Genomic DNA, 25233 nt, shown 5'->3' on the forward strand with positions numbered 1-25233 from the left:
CGTCCACGGCGGCGATCAGGAGGAAGAGCGGCCACATGGTCGCTGTTTCCACACAAACTTTCCCCACAACTCCAGCTCGGCTCCCGGATCCCGATCCTAGTAGCAGTACATCATTGTAAAAGAGATAATTGTGGGAGCTGATGAAATGTTTTATTACCTGCACCCCCTCCCCACACCCCCGCTCCCAGCTCACTCCCCCACACCCCCTTCCCCCCACCCCCACCCCCCTCTCACCCCCTTCCCAGCTTCCCCCCTTGCACCATCTTCCCCTCACACCCCCTTCCCCTGCACCCCTCTCCCCGACCCCCTGCAGGCCCCTTCCCAGCTTCCCCTCACACCCCCTTCCCTCCACCCCTTACCACCGCACCCCTCCTCCTCACACCCCCTCCACCACCCCCCCGCCCCCCCCCCCCGCACCCGCTTCCCCCCACCTCCTCCCACCGGCATCCACCTACCCCTGTGTAGGGGCCCTAAAAACCCCACTGCCTTGTGGGCATCTCGGGAGAGGCCAAGGCTAAGGGAGTAAACCCTAACAGAAAATCCGGAGCGGAACCCCGAAGGCAGTCATGTGTCACCTTTGGCATGTTTCCGGCAGTTCCTGCTGCCATACGTCGTGTCCTGCACTCCTTTGGACCCCACCAGGAAGGCCGAGAGGGGGGTTTTGATGCTTGGACAACTCACAACCTCCATACATCCGCCCAGGCATGCGCCATTGAGAGGTCACTCCATAGTCGCCTCACAGCGACTAAAACAACATGGAAGGCAGCAGTTATGGGTTATAAGTCTAGCTTAATTGGCGTCGAGATTGGGCGCCACGGGTTGTCTTTGTCGGTGGGAGAGGTCATCGCATCTCACTGGACAGCTACCGCCCGCCTCAAACCGGGCAGCCCCCAGTCAGTAAGGTTCTGTCCCGCCACAGTCCACCTGCTTCAATGGGTGCTTGGAGCTCAGGGTCATTGCCCGACAAGTAACACCGCACCAAACAGCACGACCAAAAAAGGAAAGAAGGTACCAGCCCTTCGTTTTGCAAGCTGGAACGTCAGAACTATGTGTCCTGGCCTGTCGGAAGACCTTACACAAATCAACGATTCTCGGTAGACCACCATCATTAACAACGAGCTCAGTAGACTCAATGTGGACATTGCAGCACTTCAGGAGACACGCCTCCCTGCGAGTGGATCTCTAAAGAGAGCAAGACTACACCTTCTTCTGGCAGGGTAGGGATCCTGAGGAACCAAGACAGCATGGAGTAGGCTTCGCCATCAGAAACTCTTTGCACAGCATGATAGAGCAACCCTCAAATGGCTCGGAACGCATACTGTCCATCCGACTGTTCACCGCCTCTGGTCTAGTACACCTACTCAGCATCTATGCTCCAACACTCTGCTCCCCACAAGAAGCTAAACACCAGTTCTACGAGGAACTCCATAATATCATTAGTAGCATCGCCAACACCGAACACCTGTTCCTGCTGGGGGACTTTAATGCCAGGGTTGGGGCCGACCATGACTCATGGCCCTCCTGCCTTGGGCGCTATGGCATTGGTAGGATGAGTGAGAATGGACAGAGACTGCTTGAGTTGTGTACCTATCAGAACCTCTGCATCACCAACTCATTCTTTCACACTAAACCCTGTCACCAGGTTTCTTGGAGGCACCCAAGATCACATCGTTGGCACCAGCAGGACCTCATCGTCACAAGGTGAGCCTCTTCAAACAGCGTTCAAATCACACGCAGCTTCCACAGTGCGGACTGTGACACTGACCACTCCCTGGTGTGCAGCAAGGTTAGCCTCAAACCAAAGAAGCTGCATCACTCCAAGCAGAAGGGCCACCCGCGCATCAACACTAGCAGAATTTCTCATCCACAGCTGTTACGTAAGTTTCTAAATTCACTTGAAAAAGCCCTTCAAAACACTCCCACAGGGGATGCAGAGACCAAGTGAGCCCACATCAGAGACGCCATCAATGACTCAGCAATGATCACCTATGGCAAACATGTGAAGCGGAATGCAGACTAGTTTCAATCTCACATTGAACAGCTGGAACCTGTCATAGCCGCTAAGCGCATTGCACTGCTGAACTACAAGAAAACCCCCAGCGACTTAACATCTGTAGCACTTAAAGTAGCCAGAAGCGCTGCACAAAGAACAGCCAGGCGCTGCGCAAATGACTACTGGCAACACCTATGCAGTCATATTCAGCTGGCCTCCGACACCGGAAACATCAGAGGAATGTATGATGGCATTAAGAGAGCTTTTGGGCCAACCATCAAGAAGATTGCCCCCCTCAAATCGAAATCAGGGGACACGATCACTGACCAACGCAAGCAAATGGACTGCTGGGTGGAGCACTATCTAGAACTGTACTCCAGGGAAAATGTTGCCACTGAGACCACCCTTAATGCAGCCCAGTCTCTGCCAGTCATGGATGAGCTGGACATACAGCCAACAAAATCGGAACTCAGTGATGCCATTGATTCTCCAGCTAGCGGAAAAGCCCCTGGGAAGGACAGCATTACCCCTGAAATCATCAAGTGTGCCAAGCCTGCTATACTTTCAGCACTGTACGATCTGCTTTGCCTGTGCTGGGACGAGGGAGCAGTACCACAGGACATGCGCGATGCCAATATCATCACCCTCTATAAGAACAAGGGTGACCGCGGTGACTGCAACAACTACTGTGGAATCTCCCTGCTCAGCATAGTGGGGAATGTCTCCGCTCGAGTTGTTTTAAAAAGGCTCCAGAAGCTGGCTGATCCTGTCTACCCTGAGGCACAGTGTGGCTTTCGAGCAGAGAGGTCCACCATTGACATGCTGTTCTCCCTTTGCCAGCTACAGGAGAAATGCTGCGAACAGCAGATGCCCCTCTACGTTGCTTTCATAGATCTCACCAAAGCCTTTGACCTCGACAGCAGACGTGGTCTCTTCATACTACTAGAAAAGATTGGATGTCCACCAAAGCTACTCAGTATCATCAGCTCATTCCATGACAATATGAAAGGCACAATTCAGCATAGCAGCGCCTCATCAGACCCTTTTCCTATCCTGAGTGGCGTGAAACAGGGCTGTGTTCTCGCACCTACACTGTTTGGGATTTTCTTCTCCCTGCTGCTCTCACATGCATTCAAGTCTTAAGAAGAAGGAATTTTCCTCCACACAAGATCAGATGGCAGGTTGTTCAACCTTGCCCGTCTAAGAGCGAAGACCAAAGTATGGAAGGTCCTCATCAGGGAACTCCTCTTTGCTGACGATGCTGCATTAACATCTCACACTGAAGAGTGTCTGCAGAGACTCATTGACAGGATTGCGGCTGCCTGCAACGAATTTGGCCTAACCATCAGCCTCAAGAAAATGAACATCATAGGACAGGACGTCAGAAATGCTCCATCCGCCAATATCGGCGACCACGCTCTGGAAGTGGTTCAAGAGTTCACCTACCTAGGCTCAACTATCACCAGTAACCTGTCTCTCGATGCAGAAATCAACACGCGCATGGGATAGGCGTCCACTGCTATGTCCAGACTGGCCGAGAGAGTGTGAGAAAATGGCGCACTGACATGGAACACAAAAGTCCAAGTGTATCAAGCTGTGTCCTCAGTACCTTGCTCTACGGCAGCGAGGCCTGGACAACGTATGTCAGCCAAGAGCGTCTCAATTCATTCAATCTTCACTGCCTCCAGAGAATCCTTGGCATCATGTGGCAGGACCGTATCTCCAACGCAGAAGTCGTTGAGGCGGCCAACATCCCCAGCATATACATCCTACTGAGCCAGTGGGGCTTGAGATGGCTTGGCCGTGTGAGCCACATGGAAGATGACAGGATCTCCAAGAACACATTGTACAGTGAGCTCGCCACTGGTATCAGACCCACCGGCCATCCATGTCTCTGCTTTAAAGACGTCTGCAAACGTGACAAGTCCTGTGACATTGACCACAAGTCGTGGGAGTCAGTTGCCAGCGATCGTCAGAACTGGCGGGCAGCCATAAATGCGGGGCTAAAGAGAGGCGAGTCAAAGAGACTTAGCAGTTGGCAGGAAAAAAGACAGAGGTGCAAGGGGAGGGCCAACTGTGTAACAGCCCCCACAACCAATTTTATCTGCAGCACCTGTGGAAGAGCCTGTCACTCTAGAATTGGCCTTTATAGCCACTCCAGGCGCTGCTTCACAAACCACTGACCACCTCCAGGCGCATATCCATTGTCTCTCGAGACAAGGAGGCCCAAAAGAAAAGATAATTTATCTAAAGCATGCACATTTAAAATGATATATTCGTAAATATATTCACCAAGTGTAGATATATAAAATGTATGTAATACAAATATGCACACAATGTCAGAGAGTATTTGTAAAGTAGCGGAACGTTTATGCCGAGTACTGATGCGGCGGACGATGAATCAGGTGGCGCTAATGGCCAGCGTGTCGGAACTTTCCTCCCGCGGCTCCGGGAGTCGGTGTTGTCGCCGGAGGAAAGTCCACGTTCCTGTGGTGAGGAGGAGCCGGGCTGGGCATCAGTATCGGCGGAGAGGAGACTGTTGGGCCCGATAGGAAAAGCAGCAACTCTCTGGCGAGCGAACGAGGCCGTTATACGGGGTCCAGCACTTTCTAACCGGAGGGTCTCCGGGCCTCCGGGCCTGACTGACCCCCCCCCCCCCGATAGGTGAAGGTCTCCAGGCTGACTGACCACCACCTACCCTCCCCGCTGCCGATAGGAGTGAAGGTCTCTGGGCCTGACTGACCCCCCCCCCCCCCCTCCTGATAGGAGTGAGGGTCTCTGGGCCTGACGCCCCCCCTTCCCGATAGGAGTGAGGGTCTCCGGGCCTGACTGACCCCCCCCCCCCCCCCCCCCGATAGGAGTGAGGGTCTCTGGGCCTGACGCCCCCCCCTCCTCCTGTTCGGAGTGAGGGTCTCCAGGCCTGACTGACTGCCCCCCCTCCTCCTGTTCGGAGTGAGGGTCTCCAGGCCTGACTGACCACCCCCCCGATAGGTGAAGGTCTCCAGGCTGACTGACCACCACCTACCCTCCCCGCTGCCGATAGGAGTGAAGGTCTTCGGGCCTGATTGACCGCCCCCTCTCTTGGACAAGGGTGAGGGTCTCCAGGCCTGACTGACCCACCCCCCCCCTCCCCTCCCCCCAGACAGGAGTGAGGGTCTCTGGGCCTGACTGACCTGCCGGACAGGAATGAGTGTCTCTCGGACCCTCTCTTTGCACTGACAGGACTGAGGGTCTCTTGGTCCGTCTGTACCCATTGATGGGATGAGGGTTTCTCAGTCCCTCTCTTCGCACTGTCAGGATTGCAGGTCCTTTGGTTCATCTGCTCATTGATAAACTCAAAGAATCTTCAGCTGCATCTCCCAACTGATGAGGCTCTGAAGGGTTCCACTGGCAGCTCTCCCTTTTGTGGGTCATTGAGTTCACTATTCCCTTGACAATACAAGGGGTTTGAAGCTGACATCTTCCCTTTGACAAAGCTGTGGGGGATCTCTGGATGGCTGTTGCCTTCGGCAGGACTGTTAACACTCAACTTGTCTGTGTATCCTGTGTGTGCCTTTTGCAAGTGAAATCAATACAGCCCAATAGAGACTATGTGACAAAGACTAACTAAAAGCCAAGGAGTGAAAGAAGATGATGTACTCTTCCAGACGGAAACCTGTTCTCTATTTCACCAAGGAAGATAGCAGGTAAACTGGAACAGAGGCATCACACTGAATAAAAACAATCTGAAATTTACATTTTATTTCTCAAGGTATTTTTAATTCCTTAATGTATTTTCTAAACTGTATCCCACCCTTTTGTACACTGGTTGACCACTGCTCCAGCAATGCATTTCCCTGTTCAGAGGACAGTGGACTGATTAAGCCTATAATTAATTTATAGTACACTGTAGATTTGTAATACCAATTGCCCTTGCTTTCTAAGTGTCGTGGCACTTCAGCATTTCTGATCTATAAGCATGCAATGTGATAAAATAGATTAGGTAAGTATAGATTTGTTTTCAAAGTGTCTTTAGCACATTGGAAAATTAACACCTGTTTAAATTAAACTCTGCATGTCAGAAGGGATGTGTGACCCTAAAAACCCCAAATATATAAGCTATACAAAAATGTGACAATCCTGGTGAAATCTTCATTGTACTAAGATTTATAATCTAATCCCACACATTTTTCAATTTGCTTGTAATTGTACAGAACTTTTTAATTAAAAAGAGAAAAATTATTGCCTCCTCAGATCACAGTGGTTTTAGTTACGTTCTCTGTATCATATTCTTTGTAAATTCCTAATTTGTTACAGGCCTGGATTATTTAGTTTGCAAACCTGCCTGTGTTATCACCAAGTTTATTTAGCACCTTGGAACTAATAATGTAGGAAGACCTGCAGATAAGCTAATGTGCTTCTTGTGGGATACTCTGAATTCGTCACCCTAAATTGCTCCCACCACCAGAGACAGGGATGTGTTATGTGACTCAAAATAATTTCCTCAAATTTAACATACGTTTGGCAGGATAAAATTATTATTGCTGTGCATTTTCCTCAGTTAAATTGGGCGTCATACATTAATTTAATATATGCTGAGCATTACACTTCCACAAAATTCTAGTGTTTGGTCCCCTCCGCACATCTTTCCACTGGGCTTTGAAATGAACAGTATTGCAAGTGTTATTTGCCATCTGAAGGTTCAATGCAGAATGTTATACTAATAAGTTGTGATCTCTTCAACTTCATTTAAAAACAAATCCATTTGTCACAAAAGGTCCGCCTGATCCAAGTTTTGGATTCTAACCAGTGTTAGAAAACAGTCCAAAAGAAAAATTGAACTAAGTATCACAAATTGTGACATCACCACTGTTTTATGGTGTAAAAAAAGCAGAATTTCTGCTTGAAAAAGATTTATTTACTTGTGTCAAAGCGAATTACCTAACTTTGTTTCACTTTGGGAGAGGCTTGATGGACTGGCTGTTTTTTTTTCCTTGCCTGTCAATTTACTATGTTCTTATATTCCTCATGAAATTATAAAATTTTAATTGATTTAGTTCAGTTATCTAGTAGCACGATGCAGCGTGCAACTGGTCCTGCAACATTGAATCAGCAGTACATTTGGGAATTTCTTTATTGGTGTTATACAGTAAAACCAGTATAAACAGGCACTTATTAACAGTCCCAAATAACTTGTATTGTGAAAGGTACAAGAGGTACTGTGAAACCATGGGCACTCTCAAATGGTGGACTATGCTCAGCCTTCAATGTCCTTTTACACTTTTAAATAAGGAATGTATCCTGCAGCCACTGTCCCTGGGTTTGAATGTACCCTGCGCCGCAGCCACTACTAGTATCCGGAGTTTGAATCCCTCCCAGCAGACACTGTGCTTGCCCGTACCTGGAGTTTGAATCCCCTCACAACTGCCGTCCCTGCCAGTACCTGGGTTTGAATCCCCCTGCAGCAGCTGTTAGTACATACAATGACCATTTTGTGAAAAAGGATTTCGCATAAAAATACAGCTAGTGCCATTTCTTTAGATGTCTGCAATGTACAGGTTTCACTGTAGTTCAGCATTAGACAGAATGTGAACCTTGTCTGTTAAGATGCCTGGATGCTATGTGTGAAGCTATACTTAGGGCTGAGGAAAGGGGGTTCTGATACACAAAAAGGTATCTTCCCTTACATCATTGATGGGTAATATTGTCATATGCAGCAGGATTTTGCATTTTGGGTTGGAACCCTGACATCGGGGTGAAATGGGGCTGCCAACCCCACACTGTCGGAAGCAGTCACCTGGCAGTGATTTTGCCTTGATTAGCTAATGGCTGGGCTTGCTGTCCAATTAAGGACAGTGGGCGGGCTCTCAAAGCTGGAGGGCCTTTGTCTCCATCTCAGCAAGTTAAAATAATTTGAAATTAAAAATGGCCACAGCTGCCGAGCCACCCTTGTGGAGGGAAAACCCTTCAACAGGGCAGCCTGCAGCCACAGCTGTGACCAGTTAGGCGTGGAGATCCTCGGAGTTTGCCTGGAATGCTGGCCCCTGGTTTGCTGCCAGGAGGCTGCCTCCAGGCAGCTGCCATGCTGCCGATGCAGTGAGGGGCCTGCAAGCCGACTGGAAAATTCCATTCGGCCTCTGATAATTGGCCTTTAACTTACCTCAGTTGGCTATCCATGGCTTGCGGCAGTTAGCTGTTCTACCCCCATCTGGCCTCCAGGAAAATGGAGATGGAATGGTGCTGGCGAACTGGCACGCCAGCTGGCGGCGTGAAATTATGCACTCGCCTGCCTGTGTTCTCCCCCACCCCCACCACCCTCACCATCCCCAACCCCATATCGGGTTGAAAATTCTGCCCATGATGTCAGGTTCTCTGCATCAATGGAAATACTTTGATGGAGTAGACTGCCACCATTCATTTTTTGACACCATGTAAGTAAGGGCACTTGAGCAAGGCAATGAGCCCTACCCCAGCAAGGAGGGAAAGGGATGGGAGTGGAAATATAAGCAGATTTTTTGACTTAAGTCTGTGGTCACTACATGTAAGGTAAAAGGTTTAAACTTAATCCCTAAGTAAATCTAGTGATTACAATATAAACCATTTCCCACTCCCAAGTCTAAAATATATGGAATACATTTTCAGCTATGACAATTAACTCCATCAAAAAGGATCTGGATACATATCTGGTTGGGAATAGGTTTGGTGGTTATAAGGGTGGATGCAGGTTAAGATGATCAAATACTTTGCACAACACAGTAATGTTTGTGCAGCTTGGGTGAAAATAAGAGAAAATGTTGCCACAAGAACAGGGCGCCAATTCGGGGGGGGTGGGCGGCCCTTTACGGGATGCCGATTGGGGGAGCGGCCCATTAAGGGCGCTGTTGTGGGGGGGGGCGGGGGGGTTGGTGGCCCATTGCACCGATTGAGGGTTGGTCCACGCAGTCGATTGTTGTGAGATGCAGAGGTCAAATTTCCTTTGTATTTGTGCCCAGAGACGCATGTAGTTGGGGCGTAAAGCAAATTCTTAATGTAAAAGATCAAGGAAATCTGGCCACAAGTATCTTATATACATAAGACAGGGTGGAAGTGTGAAATGGATGTGTATTCTGGAAATTTGGTTGATTACTTTTGGGAAGAGCGGAGGTTTTCAGCAGAGCATTCCTTCAAGAAATTCAAGCTCCCATGACACGGCAGATTGTACATGGTCTGTGGTGGGAGCAAGCTTGATGGGTTGAATTGCCTTTTCATGTTCTGTTTTTTTTCTCACATTTTTAAGATTACAGGCAACAAGTTTCTGCTATTTTTGCTTATAAAACTGCTTTAGGATGGAGATGGTCGGAAGTGAACATTTTTCTTTTTTAACATGTATTGTTTTGTAGCTGTGTTATTAACTGGATGTGTGTTCTTCTACTCTGAAGGTATAACTTTGAGCTTGAAGTCAGCCAGTAGAAGTTTTCCATTTTGAATCTGTGCAGTTTATTGCACAGAGTGTTGTTGGGAGCAGCCTGTTATAGGGCATCGGTGGTGGGGGGTGGGGGGGGGGGGGATGCGGTCCGTTGCACAGAATAAGTGTCAGTCCACGCAGTCTATTGCTGTGAGATGCAGAGGTCAAATTTCCTTTGTATTTGTTCCCAGAGACACATGTAATTGGGACGTAAATTCTTCATGTAAAAGATCAAGGAAATCTGGGCATGTGTCTTATGTACATAAAACAGGGCTTGAGCACAAAAGTCAAGGCTGATACTCCAGTGCAGTACTGATGAAGTGTTGCACTGTTAGCGGTGCTGTCTTTCAGATTAGACGTGAAACCATGAAGCCATCTGCTTGCTTGGAAGGATGTAAAAGATCCCACGGCACCATTTCAAAGAAGAACAGGGGAGTTATTCCTGGTGTCCTGGCCAATATTTATCCCTCAATCGACATCAGAAAAAAAATTATCTGGCCTTTTTCACATTGCTGTTTATGGGAGTTTGCTATATGCAAATTGACTGTCTCATTTCCTACATTACAATAGCAGCTACATTTCAAAAGTACTTCATTGGCTGTAGAGCGCTTTGAGATGCCCAGTAGTCATAAAAAGTGCAATGTAAATGCAAGTTCGTTCTTTCGTTCTTTCTTTCGTTCTTTCGTTCTTTACAATTCTGTTCCACTCAACGTTCTTCACTCTTTCATGCTTGTCTGTTCATCCTCGACCTTAATACATCTCGGCTCGTAATGTTTCTGATTCCTGGCTGAACAGCCATAAGCATGAGTTTCCTACAATTATGCTGGATCATGATGGGTGTAAAATTAAATCCAGAATTTTAAGAAAACAAAGTAAATTTCTGTTTTTTTTTGTAATTTTGTTTTGACTGATTAAAAAAAAAGCTATTTTCTGTTTCTTTTGAATGCATTTTTCTAACTTGATTGCAAGTCACAAAAATTGAAAAGCTTCCACGATTGCATGTTCTGAATGTGCATGAATGATAGCTAGATGGCTTGAAACTTGAATTGTCATACTTAAAATAGGAATCTATGTGGAGTATATTGTTTCTGCTGATTTGCACTTGCTTCCGACGTACATTTAATGAGATTGACAGGATGTGTAAATACAGTGGCAAAATGGGCGTAATTATGAGTACAACTTCTTGACTATAATCCTACAGGAAGCAGCATCTTGCATTGTTTTGCAGGGTGCTGTTGAATGCGGTGAATTGCATGAGTGCTAGCAGATGAGTATATTGCAGAGTATAGTTAGCGATGCAGTGCATCACACGGAGCGCTGCGAGGTGCAGCGTGGCACACAAAAGAGAATATGCTGTTTTTTTCCCCATGTTTTGCACATAGTGCTGTTGGATGCCACATATGGCACTTTTATGTTCGGAGGCCTTTTGAATGCAGTGTGTTGCTTTGGCTGTTTGCATAGCATTCATTTTTGCCCAAGTAGCTATTTGTATTTTAATCACTCTGTATTGACACTTAAGTAAGTTTCTTGCTTCTCTTTTGTTTGTGCTGAAATGTGTTTTCATAAATCTACGTCAAGTTAGCATTTTGAAACTCTGTCTTGCTACTTTTGATCCTGCTAACGTCACTATGTTTCACTTCCAGTCTTTAATTGGTGAATTCACTGGGCAGTAGAATTTCTCCCATCAGTGCTTCCTTTTCTAAGTAAATAAATAAGGAGACATTGGGATTTGTAGAGCATGTTTATAAAGTTTTTACCACCCATGTTACTGTGCCTGTTTAGTTAACCTAATTGATGCTACAAAGGGGGATTTCGTAGGTGTCGTGAGTTTTGACATCAATTACCCAACATTCTTTGGCAGGCGAGAACACTCTTGACAACTGAGGTGGTCTAAACAAGCTTGCCACAAAGTAAACCGCTTCGTGGCAATTAAATGAAACGGTTGAGTAATGGAGTGAGAGCAGTGATTTCATTACTGGGGTGGAGCTCTCCCTTAAATATATGTGCGGTTTAGTGGGTAAAGCAACTATGAAGGAGGATGTATTGTGAAACATTGTATAGAAGTGATTAAAGCGTAAAACACCTAATCCGTCACATTTGCTTGAAGGTTGCTGCTCCAATATAAATGCGAAGTGCTTGTTATAAGAAGGGGACACGCACAACCTAATTGCATCAGCGTATAAGAATTTAGTACTACTTTGATCTGCTTTCGTAAGTTTATTCTAAACATGCAATGCCATATTGTGTATTAATAGCCATTTGAATGATCAAATTATTTCAGTCTAAGTGATCGATTCCCTTAATATTTTGCTTGGCAGTGCTCATGCTCGAGTCGGTCTCTCCACAGAACAATTCAATTTGTGAGTGGCACATATTTCTGTGCTGCTGCATGTGAGCGTGTCTTCGATAATGTCTGGATCCTAATTGTACTATCCAAATATACTAACTGTGTATATAATGTGCATTGCTTACTGTATTTTGCACACCTGCCCATACTGTGAATGTACTGAAATGCGTGCATCAGCTAGAGTTCTGAGTACTGCATTCCCATAAAATGCATATGTCAGTATAATGAAGATATATTGCACAGTTCATATGTACTGGCAGCACTGAGAATGTGTAACGTATGGCTTGCAGTTGCTAGTGTTACGGAGGTCACTAGTTATAACAGTGTGTTTGCATAGTGTGTGATGTGCAGTTTGTGTATGGACTGATATTTTAATAGTTTGTATTTTTGTGGTGAGCTGTTAATGATACTGACAGCTGTGGGGAAAACAAATGGGTTTGTTTCATGCTGTGAGTTCAGTAAGTGTTATAGACTCTTGGTCACTTAATAGTCCTGAACGTTGCCAAGCAGGAATATGGCAACATCTTGAAAACCAAGTACACGTTGCTTGTTTTGAGTGGTCACAGAACACTGACTGACTGACTCTAAAAGGTGATGGGATGAGCTTTTTTAAATTAATGATTTTAAGGTTGGAACAATCCAATATGGACATTTATTGAAAAAGCTTGTGATTTGATTTGGCAATCCAGATTTGAATATGCTACGTGTGTGTGTGTGTGTGTGTGTGTGACTTTCAATCTATTGCAATAGTACTGTTCCTCAATGTGCATATTTCTCAATATATAGGCATGCCACAATCTTGAATGGGCTTAGGCTCTAATGGAGTGTATGATATAAGTAAGATGCAGAAATTGGTGTTTAGCTGTTTAATATCTTGAGTAAAGACTGCACAGCAATGTTTAACAGTTAGTTTGGCATAATTAATAGTGACGTGAGGTTTTACTCTGGAAAGGACTTATCAGGAAAAACAGATCGTAAACATTAGTGGCATTTGTTTGGAGCTTGACCCATTTCCACAGATGTTATCTTATGTTTATGTTATGTTATGTTTTTTTTTATCAGTGGCTTTATTCAGGCCTGTTGTTTCTAGCCATTTAGTCTCTTTGGGAATTAAAGTATCTGTGCTGTTGTCCTTTTCAGGTCAGGCCTGCTCCTTAGGATGTTGCCTAGAAGATGTTCCATCTTTAAACTGTTCTGTACATTGATGGTCCTTGGATTCTTCTCTGTTGTGTGGCTGCACTACAACTGCAGAATAAACAACAGCCAGAGAAGCAATGATGACGCCTCGGTGCACAAGTCCTGTCAGGAGGAGACTGACAATCCTGCCTGGGGCCCTCACAAAATTGCGATCATTGTCCCTTTCAGGGAGCGTTTTGAAGAACTATTGAGTTTTGTGCCGCACATGCACACGTTTTTAAACAAGAAGAAAATCAGACACAAGATCCTTATAATCAACCAAGTTGATCACTTCAGGTACTTTAAATGATGTAATTAATGGGTGTACTTTTAAATAATCTTGTCACAGTAAGAATTAAAAACTTACATTGGTAACCATATATTTAGGGAAAGTCACAACAGGCTGTGAGTTTGTATGTCAGGAGTTAATGGAAAGGCATGGTTCCAATTTCGGTAGCAAGGGTTATCAAAGTATCGAAATTGAATAGTTTTTCAACAGTGTTTCAGACTATGTTTGTGTAATCATTGCCCAATGCCAGTATTGTGTTGGTGGCTGCTTTACTGAGATCTCAAAATTAGTGAGTTTTGTGCCTTCCTTGTCCTGCCAAAAAAGATGAATGTGATCTTATGGCAGCGCCACTAAAAGTGAGAGGAATGGCAATTCCAACCATATGTATAAGACACTGCAGTTATTGGCCACAGTGTAAATTTGACAGTGGGGCATAACTGTATCTCTGGCAGTCCTGTAAGACAATTGGGAGCAAAAAACAACAGCAGGTAAAGAAAATTGAGGAATGCAACACAGGTTGCCGATTTCCTAGAGCCTGTTCTGTACTAATCCCAAGATGAATTTATACCCAAGTAACTCGAGGGGCATGTTAAGTATATGTCCCATGATAAGTATATGTGCATCTATCCTATAGATGCTGTCATTTGTTGGATAATCTTTGGCCATCTGTTTGGTCTATTTTCAAGTATGGAATAGTTGTGTGTGTGTTTTTTCCCCTAATCTTCATCTCCAAATGATTTCCAAAGTGAGATGTGCATATCTATATTGTTTGTTTTTCCTTCCAGTAGTAAATATTCCACATCAGTAGGGCCATAGACTACACCTGCAATTGCTGGGGATAGGGTTTCTGGAGAAGGCAACTTCAGGGCAGCTAGGGAGAGTAGAGGAGCAGGTCAAGAGCAGTACCAGGCATACTGTAGAATAAGGCAACAACCCAGTGAACCTACCTGCAAAATGCAAAAGCAGCAGTGGGTGAATGTTTGTTTTTGTTTTTTGTTTTTTATTAGCTAACCTTTCCACAACCAACAAATCAGAGCAAAGCTCGGGATGTATGTGTAGTCGATCACATACAATCGAGAATAGTGGTGGATAGTCAGGCAAAAAAATCAGATCAGGACGCTCCATGAGCATTCCATTCTTCTGCGCTTTGGGAAACCAGCACATGAGAGACAAGACTGAAGTGTTTGCAAGTGTCTTCAGCCAGAAGTGCTGAGTGAACAATCATACTTGGCCTGCTCCCATGGTCTGTGCCATCATACATTTCCAGTTTGGTTCATTCAATGTGACATTAAGTAGTAGCTGAAATGGGCCCTGACAACATCCTGGTTGTAGTGCTGAAGATTGTGTACTACAACTCACCAGCCCTGTACCCAAGTTATTGCAGCAATTCCACTGGCATCAACCGGACAATATGGAAAATTTCCCACGTACGCCCAATACACAAAAGGCAAATCTAAACCAGCCAATCATCGGCCTTTCAATTTCCTCCCAAAGTGATGGAAGAAGCCATCAGCTGTGTCACCAAGTGTCAACTACTCACTAATAACCTGCTCACTCATGTTCAGTTCAGGTGCTGCTAGAACCACACAACTTCAGATCTGCATCAGCCTTCTTTTGGACACAGTGCTAAATGCAAGAGGAGAGGTGAGAGGTCTCTGGTCAACCCTCCAGAACCATCGACTAAATTTCTGCCTCTGAAAGCGAAATGTGACAAATACGGACTTTAACCCTGCTCCGCAGCCCTATCCTTCAACCTTAGCTCCACCCCTGATAAAAGCTTAATTGTTTGGACCATGCCTCAAGATAAGATGGCATTTTAAGAATTGATTGCTCTGATCTCAGATGTGAGGGCATTCTGTGTGTATTTGTGTAGCTATTGTATCTAGCAGAAAGAGAACTGGCCTTATTTTAAGCAGCTGTACTCCACAGGGGCTAGTTAACTGATTCTAGTCAGTTCCTGTGAACAGTCATCAGTGATCAGAAACAAAAACAATAAAAAATCAGGATTGAAAGAGTCAAAAGGATGCTTTTTTTATTTTGGGAGGTATAAAGGAGGGACCCTGGATATGTGTGTTCATCTTAATTTGTATCTTCAGGTTTAATCGAGCCTCTTTGATAAACGTGGGTTTCCTGGAGAGTGGGAATGATACAGATTACCTCGCTATGCACGACGTGGACTTACTGCCCCAGAATGAACAACTGGACTACGGGTATCCTGAAAAAGGACCATTCCACGTGGCGTCCCCAGAACTTCATCCACTCTACCATTATAATAGCTATGTGGGGGGGATCCTCCTACTCACCAAACAGCACTTTGAACTGGTAAGTAACAATGCTGAATGGGGGCGGTAACTATGAGGTACTGTCCAGTTGAAGAAAACCAGCAGGGATAGATGATAGTTAAATTCGTAAATATTACTATTGTGAGCAATATTTATAACCACTTGAAACTGTGATGGAGCTAGAGGTGAAAGGGTTGCACGTGACTGAATTCTGTCTGGTGTACGGTTACCTCCAGGAGACCCGTATCACTGATAAAAGAAAGAGCATTTCATGATCTCCGGATGTCCCAAATTGTTTCATAGTACTTTGAAGTGTAGTCACTATTTCAGTGTAGGGAAACTTGGAAGCCACTTTGCACACAAGAAGGTCCTACAAGCAACAATAAGATAATGACCAGATAATCTGTTTTAGTGATGTTAATTGAGGGATAATTATTGGTCAGAACTCCCCTACTCCTCCTCGAATAGTGCCGTGGAATCATTCTCATCCACAGAGGAGTTTAACGTCTCATCCGAAAGATGGCACCTCCAACAGCGCTAAGTATCATCATAGATTACAGCTCAGCTGTCTGGAGTGGGACTTGAACACACAACCTTCTAACTTGGAGGTGAGAAAGTGCCACCACTTAGCCAAGGTTGACATCATTGGATAATCCCTTTGGCAAAGAAAATTATCCAATCACAAAACTTAGTACAGCTGAATACATCACCTAGCCCACTAAACACGGTAGAATGTTTCTGGGGCACATGCCTTTCAACCCAATAAATTTTCAATGGACATTTCTTGTTATTTAACACTCAACAGATGCCAAATTGCGGACATTAAGAATAGTCCCTGTGATGTAGAAGAACTGTGTTATTTTGAAGAGATGATTGTCAGATGGGAAAGGAGTATTCATAAATGTTTTTTTCATTATTATATAAACTTTACTCTGCATGTTGTGAAACATGCTTCTTTTATTGTGTTCGGATTGTCTTTAGATTGGTTCCCTGCCCAGCCTATTCAGATCACAGCTGCTTTTCAGTAATTAATAAATCCAATATGGAATTCAAGAGAAACTTCTTTACTCATAGTGAGTGGTGAGAATGTGACACTTGCTACCACATGGAGTGGTTGAGGTGAATAGCATTTAAGGAGAAGCTAGATAAGCATGTAAGGGAGAAAGGAATAGCAAGATATGTTGATGGCATGCAGTGAAGTAAAATTGGGAGGAAGTTTGTGTGGATCATGTACTCCGGCATAGACCTGTTGGGCCAAATGGCCCATTTTTGTGCTGTAGAATCTATATAATTGATTTTTATTTCCTTTTGCAGTGTAATGGGATGTCAAATCGGTTTTGGGGATGGGGCCGTGAGGATGATGAATTTTATCGTAGAATAACAGCAGCAGGACTGCAGGTAATCATCTCACACTCCCGGACACCAGAATTTATGAGAGAGACTTTAAGCTCTCATTATTAGTGTAAGCAGGTTTAAACTCTGTTGTAAAATTCCTGCTCTGTTTGTTCTTAGTAATTTCTCGGTTACGGTTTTTGCATGCTCTTTTCAACCTGTGATCTCTTCTGGTGAACTAGGGTGAAGCAGGAATGGTGTTGGGAAACGGGGGTGGGAAAGATTGTGCAAAGTAGTACCACTAGCACTTGGGTGATTGACATGGCAGCAGGCAATAAAAGTGCTATTGGCTTTGTAGTTTGTGTTCTTTAAATTCAGGTTTTCTCCCTTCTTCTCCTCATGGCACCAACCCTTACTGGGATAAGATCATAAGAAATAGGAGCTGAAGTAGGCTATGCAGCCCCTTGAGCATGCTCTGCTGTTCGATAAGACACCCAAAGGACACCCAGATTCCTCAGCAGTGAATGTCACTCATTCAACAGTGTAGGGCAGTAGTTCAGTCCCTCTCTGAATGTCCATCCAAACACCCGCACACTCACTTTTCAGTCAGGTGTAACTTGATAATGATCAGAACTGCAAACCTTTGATGATTTCTTCCCCTGCCCACTCCTAACTTCTTCATGGTGATGAAATTCGATCTTTGTGGCCAATTTCTTGGCAGGGTCGGCATTTGGTGCAGTGTTTTATAAACCAATACAAAAGATCGTGGAAACTCTATTTGCACTGGACATAATTTGAGCTTAATGTTCCTTTATCTTTGTTCTGGTTTGGCCTATTTCAGGCGAATCATGCTGAATAAGACAGCGCGACCTAGTGGAAACTCCAGGCCGCTGTCCCTAATGTAATGGTTATACAGATTCAAAATTTAATTTCCATACTTTGTTCAGTGCTTTCCTCAATCCTGAATATTTTATACAGGTTGTTTCCAGCATTTGCTAATGCGATTGACAGGTAATTTGGCCACCAGTTGGCGTAGTTAAATTGGTTGGGATGGTTTACAATGTTATGTTAAAGCTACACTGAGGTCAGGTGACAAGAGAACATATAACTGAGCAATAATATGGTGTGCAAGTCTGATGCATACTGTATTTCTGAGCTCTCTGTAGTTGCAGTAGTAATATTTTTGCATTCTTCCCTGCAACACTTAGCCCACAAAAATATATTTGGGTTGATTTTTACAGAACTGCATGAGGAGGGAATGTCTGACACAGTTTTGAATTTCGCATGGAATGCTTGTATTCCTGTCCCAGAAAAAAAATGTGTGCTATTTATTTAAAGCTCTATATTAACAAGATTATTTAGTGATTTCTTGTCTCTGGCTCACACAGTTAGCAAGACCCTGAAATTATGTTACAGCATTTAGTCTTTTCTGCCTCAGTAACACAAAATGGACTGTAAGCTTTTCCCACTGTACAATAAACTTGAAACAAATCGTATTTTATTTTGAATCTGCAGCTTTACCGTCCTGTTGGAATTGTAACAGGGTATAAAACCTTCAGACATATCCATGATCCAGCATGGAGGAAACGAGACCAAAAGAGAGTATCAGGACAGAAGCAGGTATGGAACCAGTGGGTCCCAGTAGGAGAAATATTGTACTGTGTGTCAGCAATGGCTCAGTTGGTAGCACTCTTGCCTCTGAGTCATAAGGTTCTGGGTTCAAGTTTCACTCCAGGATTTTAGCACAAAAATCAAGGCTGACACTCCATTAGAGTACTGAGGGACTGCACTGTTGGGGATTCCGTCTTTTGGATAAGACATTAAACTTCATCTGCCTGCTCGGGTGAATGTAAAAGATCCCATAGTACTATTTTGAAGAAGAGCAGGGGAGTTAGCCCAGTGATTTGGCCAATATTTATCCCTCAAACAACATCACAGAAATGCATTTCTGTTTGTGGGAGTTTGCTGTGCACAAATGGGCTGACACATTTCCTACATTACAGTAGTGACTATACTTCAAAAGTACTTCATTGGCTGTAAAGTACTTTGAGATATCATAACACTGCTGTTAGGAAAGGAGTTCCAGAATTTTGACCCAGTGACACTGAAGAAATGGTGAGAAAGGATGGGTTGTGGCTTGGAAGGGAACTTGCAATTGATGGTGTTCCCATGCATCAGCTGCCCTTCCCTTCTGGGTTGGAGAAGTTGCAGGTTTGGAAGATGCTGTCGAAGGAGCCTTGGTGAGTTGCTGCAGTGCATCTTGTAGATGGTACACGCTGCTGCCACTCTACGTCAGTGGTGGAAAGAGTGAATGTTTAAGGTGGTGGATGGGGTGCCAATCAAGCTGTCTGCTTTATCCGGTTGGTGTCAAGCTTCTTGAGTTGTTGGAGCTGCAGGCAAGTTGAGAGTATTCCATCACGCTCCTGACTTGTACCTTGTAGATGGTGGACAGGCTTTGGGGTGTCAGGAACTGAGTTACTCGCTGCAGAATTCCCAGCCTCTGACCTGCTCTTGTAGCCACAGTATTTACGAGGCTGGTCCAGTTTAGATTCTGATCAGTGGTAACCCCCATGATGTTGATGGTGAGGGATTCAGCGATGGTAATGCTGTTGAATGTCAAGGGGAGATGGTTATTGCCTGGCACTTGTGTGGCATGAATGTAACTGGCCACTCATCAGCCCAAATCTGAATGTTGTCCGGTCTTGCTGCATATGGACACAGACTGCTTCAGTATCTGAGGAGTCGCGAATGGTGCTAAACATTGTGCAATCATCAAAGCACATCCCCACTTCCGACCTTATGATGGAGGAATGGTGATTTGATGAAGCAGCTGAAGATGGTTGGGCCTAGGACACTGCCCTGAGGAACTCCTGCAGTGATGTCTGGAGCTCAGATGATTGACCTCCAACAACCCAAACCATCTTCTTTTGCACTAGGTAAGATTCCAACCAGTGAAAAGTTTTCTCGCTGATTCCCATTGACTCCAGTTTTGCAAGGGCTCCTTGATGCCATACTTGGTCAAATGCTTCCTTGATGTCAAGGGCAGTCAATCTCTCCTCACCTCTTCAGTTTAGCCCTTTTGTCCATGTATGGACCAAGGCTGTAATGAAGTAAGGAGCCGAGTATCCCTGGTGGAGCCCAAGCTGAGTGTCAGTGAGCATGTTATTGCTGAGCAAGTGCTGCTTGACAGCACTGTCAATGATACCTTCCATCACTTTGCTGATGATCAAGCCTAGACTGATAGGGTGGTAATTGGCTGGGTTGGATTTGTCCTGCTTTTTTTTTTCTGTACAGGACATATCTGGACAATTTTCCACATTGTCAGGCAGCTGCCATTGTTGTAGCTGTACTGGAACACTTGACTAGGGGCGCAGCCGGTTCTGGAGCACAAGTCGTCGGTACTATTGTCAGGATGTTGACAGGGCCTATAGCCGTTCCAGTATCCAGTGCCTTCAGCAGTGACTGCAGCAACTCACCAAGTCTTCTTTGACAGCACCTTCCAAACTTGTGACCTCTAACACCAAGAAGGATAAGGGCAACAGATGCATGGGAACACCACCTGTTCCTCTCCAAGCCACACACCATCCTGACTTGGAACTATATCGCTGTTCCTTCACTGTCACTGGGTCAAAACCCTGGAACACCTTCCTAACAGCACTGTGGCTGTACCTACACTCCAAGGACTACTGCAGTTCAAGAAGACAGCTCAGCACCACCTTCTCAAGGGCAATTAGGGATGGGCAATAAATGCTGGCCTAGCCAGCGACAGCCACATCCCACGAACCAATTTAAAAAAAGGCCTGTGCTGTAGCTTCACTGGGTTGACACTTTATTTTTTAGGTATACCTGGTGCTGCTCCTGGCATGCCCTCCTGCACTCTTCATTGAACCAGGGCTGATCCCCTGGTTTGATGGTAATGGTAGAGGGTGGTATATGTCAGGCCATGAAGTTACAGATTGTGTTTGAATACAGTTCTTCTGCTGATGGCCCACAGTGCCTCATGGATGCCCAGTTTTGAATTGCTAAATCTGTTTGAAATATAACCTGTTTAGTACGATGGCAGCACCACACACCATGGAGGGTATCCTCAGTGCGAGATTGGACTTCATCTTCATGAGGACTGTGCGGTGGTCACTCCTACTGATACTGTCATGGACAGATGCATCTGGGACAGGAAGATTGGTGAGGACGAGGTCTAGTAGGTTTTTCCCTCTTGTTGGCTGTCTCACCACCTGCCACAGATCCAGTCCAGCATCTATTTCCTTTAGGACTTGGCCAGATCGGTCAATAGTGGTGCTACCGAGCCACTGTTGGTGATAGACATTAAAGCTCCCCCCCCACCCAGAGTTCATTCTGTGCCCTTGCCACCCTCAGTGCTGCTTCCAAGTGGTGATCAACATGGAGGAGTACTGATTCATCAGCTGAGGGAGGGCGGTAGATGGTAATCAGCAGAAGGTTTCTGTGCCCATGTTTGACCTAATGCCATGAGACTTCATGGGGTTCGTAATCAATGTTGAGGACACCCAGGGTAACTCCCTCATGACTGTATACCACTCTGCTGCCACCTCCTGGGAGTGGTCTGTCCTGTTGGTGGGACAGGACATACCCAGTGATGGTGGTGTATGGGACATTGTAAGGTATGATTCCGTGAGTATGACTATGTCAGACTGTTGCTTGTCTAGTCTGTGGGACAGCTCTCTTAATTTTGGCACAAGTCCCCAGATGTTGGTAAGGAGGACTTTTCAGGGTCGACAGGGCTGGGTTTGCCTTTTATCGTTTCCGGTGCCTAGGTCAATGCTGGGTGGTCTGTCCAGTTACATTCCTTTTAGACTTTTCTCTAGTGGTTTGGTACAACTGAGTGGCTTGCTAGGCCATTTCAGAGGGCATTTAAGAGTCAACCACATTGATGTGGGTCTGGAGTCACATATAGGCCTGACCGGGTAAGGACGGCAGATTTCTTTCTCCAAAGGACATTGGTGAACCAGATGCGTGTTTACAATGAGTTTCGTGATCACCATTACTAAGATTAGCTGTTTTTTTTAATTCCAGCTTTATTAATTGAATTTATATTCCACCAGGTGGGATTTGAACCAGTGTCCCCAGAGCATTAGCCTGGGCCTCTATTGCTAGTCCAGTGACATTGCCATTACAAAGTTGTAGCTTTAGTTTCATTTTTACCTCTCCTTCAATCCACTTTGGCTGATAGATCGGGAAGGAAAGCCTCTCCTAAAGCTGTTTGTTGTAGAGAGATGTGTGGTAGCCTCCCAGGGCAATTTTTATTCTCGCTACCTGTGGGGAAGTTAGTCTGTTCGCTGGTACAGTTCAGACTAGGAAGTTACCATTTGAGAAATTACAGATGTTCATGTCCATTATTTCACTCCTATGGTTCTCATCTAAAAATAATTGCCCCTGTTAACAGTTCCTGATATAACACATGTTGTTTATGGCTTCTTCTCTTCAAGAAACCATATAAAATAGCCTTTCTGCATGGCACTGAGTCGTAGAGATTAAAAGGCCCCAGGTTCAAACTGGTCTGTGCTGAGTTAACCACAAACAACAACTGTAAAGGGCACAATAATTGGATTGAGGGGGAGAAGGGAACAAATTAGCTGCGGTTCCCTCACCTAAATCACTGCCAATTAACTTTTGTTAGAAAGCACAGGTGTGGAGATCAGTTGAGGCCAGGATCAGCTGGTGTTGTGATGCCCTCCACAGATGATTAGCATGAGGAAAACTCAACTGTCTAGACATAAAGAATGGTCACTTGGACATAGTGTTGGAGGGCTGCTGATGCCCATTGAACCATATCTAGCAATGTCTTCAGGACAAGAAAGAGCAAAATCAGGTGGTGGGGGAGCCTGGTGTCTTTTGATAATTGAGACACCTCTTCTATATCCTCTTACCATGGTTTAAAGGAGCAGAAAGCAGTAACGGCTGCACAGAGGAGTTGGATAGATTATTATCTGTTACTGTAAAATAATGGGTATTGGTATCACCAAAGTGGGATTCAATAATATCTGATTCTGCCCTCTTCTTTCAGTTACATGATGGGCAACTAAATCTCATGATATACATCTCTGTTTCCTCCCCCCTCCTTTACTAACAGGAGCAGTTTAAGGTTGACAAAGAAGGTGGTTTAAAAAATTTGAAATACAGCATTGGATCCAGAACGGAACTGACAATTGAAGGGGTGCACTGCACCATTATCAACATCCTACTGGAATGCGACCTGAATGAAACTCCTTGGTGTGTAATAAACTGACTGGACAAAAGCCAGTATAATAGGTTTTCACTTTGCTGACATGGTACTGCGACATGATGAATGGGCATAACATGGTATGGTTTTGGTCTCCTGTTCCTACCAGTGATACTCTTAACAGGAATCTGGTGCTGGAGTGGTACAGTATTAGATGGAGCCAGAGATGGAATCCCCTTCTGCTGGCAGACCCATGCTAATCAATATGGTTACAAATTATTGCAATGTTTGACAAGCCATTTGCAAGAGGTCTTCAAAGATGGAGTAATATGCTACTCATGGGAAGTTGCTCATAAATTAACAAAATTCAAACAGTTTAATTTTTTGTTTAGAATTTTTAGCATAAACATTTTTAAACCTTTGTTTTATTATTGAGAACATGTCTTAACCCATTGCAGTTGTCTCCTGATGGATTGTATTGTGTCACTCAGTGGTGAAGCAGAGGTCTACCATTGTTGTACAATTATATAATCTGTCTGGAGCCTGTCTGTAAGAGATCACTAGAGTAACAAGGAGTGTTGCCAGTTAAAGGAACCTTTTACCTAAATGAAGTGAACGTCCAGAAACTGGTTAATGTGTAACCTTTTGCCTTCAGAATAATCGGGAAACCCACCAACTTCAGTAGGGTGATTTAGAAACGAAAGGTGCTCCTTTTTGATTTGTAGAGTAATGGAACAAATGTTTACAAAGAACTGAATGCTAAAGCCACATGTTGATTTATTTCCCTTTGTTGGTGAGCGTGGTTGTTACATGGCGATAAGCAACCAGCTTAATACAGTCTACCAGGTAGGTACATGGATTTATTGTACGCTATTACTGATTTTGAAACTCCGCCACTGTAAATGTTCTAAGGGTTACTGTTTCTGCAAAAGAAGTTACATTCCAAGTGTTGAGAATGGAATTGATTTTATAATGAATGAAAAGGGCACCTTAGGCTAGTATAAGGCAATATGCTTTGCATTTTTACTGCTGGTTCACTGTGACGTCTGAAAAGAAAGCCTTTGTGTACTTGAGGCGACTGTTACAATAACAGGTTGGATGACTCCACAGCTCTAATCTTTATAGCCTGCTCATAATTATTTCCCAGCAAAAATCCAATGACAAGGAGCAGAGCAGCAAGTGTTTGTTTGTGGCATTCTGCCATCTGGTGGAAAATTTGCAATACTACAACAGTAAAGCATTAAGTGGGTGGACCTTCGGGACCAGATGATTTATTTTATATACTTGAACAGTCGCTGATTTTCTTTTTTTAAACTTCTACACATCTCTCAAAAATGAAAGCTTTCTGAAGTAATGAAATATAAAATGAATTGTAAGCAGCGGCCTGGACTCTTTATGTTGAGACAAAAACAGAATTGTAACAGATTCATAGTAAGAGAATAACAGAGACACAAATATAAATATTACCAAATTTCTTTCTGAACTCTTGAAGCCTTTGGATTCATTGAAGTACCTAAAATGTCAATGACACAAAGTTCCACGTTCCTTTTTATGTACCCTACGAAAGGGTACTTCACCAGGTACTTCATGTTTATGGCTGCTGGAGGTCTACGGCAGCGAGCTAAGGCAGAGTTGCATATTGTTTGGTATTTGTGAATGAAATTTAAGGGAAGAATTGTAAATGAATCTAAAATTGGAAAGATCTTTTTGAAAATTGCAGTTTGTTTTTGGTGTCTATTATGCTTTGCTATATAGGTCCATGAAAAAAAGATGTGATCAGTATTAGTGAGTGGAAACTGCCATTTCAGTGCATTTCTTTTTTGTATTTATTAATTTTGCAGATTACTATTGTAGAAATAAATTAATTTTACCAGTTGTGTTGTGCTGTACTTTAAATATATGGGTTTACTTTTAAAATCACATGCTGCTTGATGAAGGAACTGAAGAGTTCAGTGAGCTTGTAATTTTCTTTTGGATGCCGCCCAAGGCAAATGATAGAGTCCTCTCTCTGATGGAGACAAAATGGCGAAGTAAACTAAAGGCCGGCTCGGGTCTGCAAATGAAACCCGACCCGGCCTGAGTCCTTTCATTTTTTCCTGCACCCAACCCGACCACCCGAATGTTCAGTTAACCTAGTTCGCGTTTTCCACTTTTTAAGCTTGTGCAGATAAGCAACAAAAACTGTAACTGGACTT

General features: G+C 44.4%; 1 protein-coding gene across 2 annotated transcripts; it reads left to right on the top strand.

Moving 5' to 3' along the window:
- The first annotated feature begins 4822 nt into the window (after positions 1-4822).
- b4galt7 (xylosylprotein beta 1,4-galactosyltransferase, polypeptide 7 (galactosyltransferase I)) lies at positions 4823-24915 on the top strand. 2 transcript variants are annotated; one of them, XM_068043320.1, is made up of 6 exons: positions 4823-5679; positions 12904-13236; positions 15325-15550; positions 16825-16908; positions 18358-18462; positions 22949-24915. In XM_068043320.1, the coding sequence occupies exons 1-6, from the start codon at positions 5624-5626 to the stop codon at positions 23102-23104; spliced, it is 960 nt and encodes a 319-aa protein (XP_067899421.1). In that variant the 5' UTR covers positions 4823-5623; the 3' UTR covers positions 23105-24915. The 2 variants fall into 2 exon arrangements, with proteins under 2 accessions (XP_067899421.1, XP_067899422.1); XM_068043321.1 differs by having other exon boundaries at positions 5663-5744.
- The last annotated feature ends 318 nt before the right edge of the window (positions 24916-25233 follow it).

The sequence above is a fragment of the Heterodontus francisci genome, chromosome 12 (assembly GCF_036365525.1).
Source record: "Heterodontus francisci isolate sHetFra1 chromosome 12, sHetFra1.hap1, whole genome shotgun sequence".
NCBI lineage: Eukaryota > Metazoa > Chordata > Chondrichthyes > Heterodontiformes > Heterodontidae > Heterodontus > Heterodontus francisci.